The 3,800-nt window shown below is 43.3% G+C and overlaps 1 protein-coding gene across 2 annotated transcripts in view; it reads left to right on the top strand.

The window, feature by feature from the left end:
- LOC107672343 (kelch domain-containing protein 3-like) overlaps positions 1-2,034 on the top strand; it is a 22,647-nt gene extending 20,613 nt beyond the window's left edge. For both annotated transcript variants that reach the window (XM_016465489.1, XM_016465490.1), the window contains exon 11: positions 257-2,034. In XM_016465489.1, coding sequence (XP_016320975.1) covers positions 257-323 — 67 coding nt within the window. In that variant the 3' untranslated portion in view covers positions 324-2,034. The remainder of the gene's footprint in view (positions 1-256) is intronic.
- The last annotated feature ends 1,766 nt before the right edge of the window (positions 2,035-3,800 follow it).

Genomic DNA, 3,800 nt, shown 5'->3' with positions numbered 1-3,800 from the left:
ACGCCAAATACGCATAACCTTTACTCTGTTCATTATATGTAAGTGTGAACTCGTGAAATGTAAATGTGTGTGTGTGAGAGAGAGAGTGTGTGTGAGAGAGAGTATGTGTGTGTGTGTGTATGTGGTGAGAGTGTGTGTGTGTGTGTGTGTCTCTGTCTCTGACTCGTTTCAGCAGTGATCTGACGTCCTGTGGCTCTGACTGATAGTCTGAAGAGCTTCTGAGATCTTCTGATGAATCTGTTTCTCTGTTCTTCAGGTGGGAGCTGACAGCCATGACCACCAACAGTAACATCAGCCGGCCCATATTCTCCTCCCACGGCTGACGGCGCGTCAGAACCAGCGCCAGAACTCTTTCAGGACGTCCCGCTCCACAGATGATCCGGATTGAAGCTTCTCGATTGGAGAGGTCTTTCCCTGCCGGGCTTTGGCGCGGACGAGCAGCGCTTTGCTAGTCTGATTTTGCCACTGTTGAACTTGATTCCTGCTGAGGAGAAACAGACGTTCACACTCTTAAATCAGTCCAATTATTCATCAGTGTTACAGTGTTTTAATGAGGTTTTGGAGTGAAATGAAGATCATTCAGCCTGTAATCTGTCAGTTCTCTGCTTGTGTGTTCAGATCGCTCCGTCGGGTTTATATGCAAGACTCTGTTAGGGTTACACACGTGCTCTTACATATCGAACGCAGAGATGATGTTCCGAGAAGAGGAGACGTGTCTTGAGTTCCTCTTCTTCTAACTCGACTGGTTTTCTGTTTACCCACAGTGCTTCTGACAATAAAACCTGACTCAACAATCAATAGAAATGGAGATATTCCCTCTGCATGCGTTGTCCTGTTAAATCACATTCAGCAGATCTGCTGGCTGACAGTAAATACTCTCTGTCTTCAGACTGTCTTAGAGTTCAAAGAGTGGTAATGATGTTGTAAGCTTTTCATAAGGTCACACCGAAAGATGTTTGACATCGGAGCGAATCAACACCGATCAAATAACCTGCCTCTGGTGTTTTCCAACAAACGCAGCCGAATCATGTTGAGTTTCTCCAGGTTCACATCTTTCACACACAGTCTGGATTGCCAGAGATGTATTAAAAATTATCCATTACTGCAGTTTTTTAGCATCGCTTTATATTTCATCTGAATCTTTACTGATCTGCAGAATATTGATAGTTACTGAGGTGAAGCTCATGTAGACGTCAGTATTCGTGAGTCTGCCGGGTGACCATGGCCTTTATTTGAGTCCTGCGTCTCGTCCAGTGCCTGATTTATTGTTCAGAGCGTCAGAAGGTCTGGAATCAAAGTGCTCAAAGTCTTTTGGGTTTTAAAGGCCTCTGGTCCAGATGGATTTGAAGCGTTTTATTTGCGATTGTGTCTGAATATCTGACATTGAACTGTCATAATGAAGATTGTGCAAATGTACCGCATCAGAAAATTCAACCGTCCTCAATCGTTTTCCCTCATTATAAACCATGATTTGAATAAACGGTCTCAAAATGAAACCAGGTGAAGCTGAAGTCTTTGTTTGGATCAAATGTGTTTTCGTGCGGATCTGTAGCTCATGCAGACGGATGGTCAGGAGAAGAAAGAGGTGATGGTTTAGTGATGTCTCTGTGATGCTGTCATGGTCTAACAGACACGTGCTAATATAGTCATGTTGTCTATGTAGTGAACGAGAGGAAGAGACTATCGTGTATGTTCTGAGTGGCCAAGTACTTCTCTGGATTAGTGTAAATGCTGGGGTTCTGAGGCGCTTTGAATCGTGTTGGGCTGCTGGTGTGTGAAGGAACCGACACTGAGCTGCAGACGTGATTCCTGCATGCTGGATCAATCTTTTCCACGACTTACTCGACTTGTAAATGCGTTTTTAGTGGGATCTTGAACTTCCTGAACAATAAAACTGACGATAATTTTGCTTATTGTCTGCTTAAATGTACCGTGTGAAGTGTTGTGTGTGTGATATAAAAAGCACATTGAGAACTGTTTCCTGAAGACAAATTTGAGAAGACGTGATTAAATAAAAAAATATTTTTAAATGAACATTTATTTCTCCAAAATGAAAAATATTTCTTTATTAATCCACAGTTTTAGACATCCTGAGTTTGGCGCTTTTGCAGTATTATTCTGATTAAAGATGAAAGTTTTCTTTGAAGCCTTTATGTACTGTATAATGCATTCTATAGATATTCATGATGTACGTAGTAATGAATTTTTTCATAATTGTAAGCAAAGCTAAAATGCATTATAATATTTGCACATTTCTTGTTGAAATTGGTTGTGCTTTAATGCATTATACTTTCTAAAGATGTGACGATATAAGTATTGTATTTTAACTGTGGTTGCGATTATTCATGAAATCATATAATGCATGATAAGGTGCATTACAAAGCACAATTAATGCATTGAAATTCTTTTGTAATGCATTATATATAAAGTGTTAAAGTTTCTCCATTCCTGCATCTGATGACCAATCAAAGCACTTCATCTTAAAGGACCATAATGCTCCGGCACGAGCGTCTGTGAGTGTTATATTCACACACACACACACAGCTTGATATTCTTAATGTGCTCTAGAGGCTCCAGCAGCATCTTCACGAATGAAGCGTGATGGATTTGGCTGATCTCTCAGTGGACGTGACCTTAATGGGCTTCTATTGAGCAAAGGTTGTGAAAGCTAAAGGTTAACTGCTGGAGGATTTGTGATGGGACGAGACCCACCTGTTGGCCGGCTCGTTTTCACAGGAACCTTAAACTTGTGCCTTCAGCCCCGCGCTAATGACTGAAGCTCGCGTGTTCGTCGTCGCTCTCTCCGGGGGCCCAAATAGAGCATTCAACTCATGTCGTGTCAGGAGCCCGTGCTTGTTTTGACCTCGATGCCAGTCCCTGGAGTCAAACGCTCTTCAGCGCCGACATCACATGAACAAACCCGAAGTGACTGTGATGAATCACCTGAAGAAGATTTCTGCTGACCTCTGACAGCTCTGCTGAGCATTCACTCGCTCCCAGAGAACAGACGTATTTGTTTCTGATCCGCTGCCACATATGGATGCATTAAACTAACAGTAAACCAATGAAAGCAGCTGAAGATCTGAACGATCAGTACAGAAGCGTGTTCTGATCGATGCTCCAGACGGATCGGGCTGTGGGAGATTCAGCGGCGTCTGTGAAAGCAGAAACACATGAAGATCTTGTTCCTGTGCAGACGTCTGTGTCGCAGCAGCAGTGTGTTCATGTCTGTCAGTAGCGCTGCTATAAAGTCCTGGTTATCTACAGTGTTAAGTGCGGCGGCGCTGCAGACGGGAAACTCCACAGACCCACTTTATTCTGACGACCTTCATATAAAACATTTGCTTCTAGTCTGAGCTTTGCTTTGACTTGATCCAGCTCTGAATGCTCAGCGGCTCACGCTGAACCCAAACCAGACGGCTCTCCGTCACTGAGACACTCATCTTCAGGCTTCTTCAGCCTCTGCAGATCACGCTAAAGGCTGGAAGACACTACATGACTTTTGTCCTGATCTGCTGACACTAGCTGCTGGAAGTCAGGGTCAGTCTGCGGATGTCGGTCGCTCAGATTTGACAGAAGATCACGCAGTATATGATGGACACACTGATTTTTAGCTTTACTTTAGATAAACATGTTTCCTCTGTTGTTGTTCTGCCTCCTAACCCTAAAATAAAACATTTTCTGCATGAAACATCTCTTGAGATAGCTGTTCACGTGTTTATAACCTCTCGACTGGACTGGTGTGATTCTTTGTACTGTGGCATCTCGAAGTCCCAGGTTGCTCGCTTACAATTGGGACA

This window comes from Sinocyclocheilus anshuiensis, unplaced genomic scaffold, assembly GCF_001515605.1.
Source record: "Sinocyclocheilus anshuiensis isolate Anshui unplaced genomic scaffold, SAMN03320099.WGS_v1.1 scaffold92, whole genome shotgun sequence".
Lineage (NCBI taxonomy): Eukaryota > Metazoa > Chordata > Actinopteri > Cypriniformes > Cyprinidae > Sinocyclocheilus > Sinocyclocheilus anshuiensis.
Note: the sequence above shows the minus strand (reverse complement) of the source record. Positions and strands in the feature narration are given on the sequence as shown.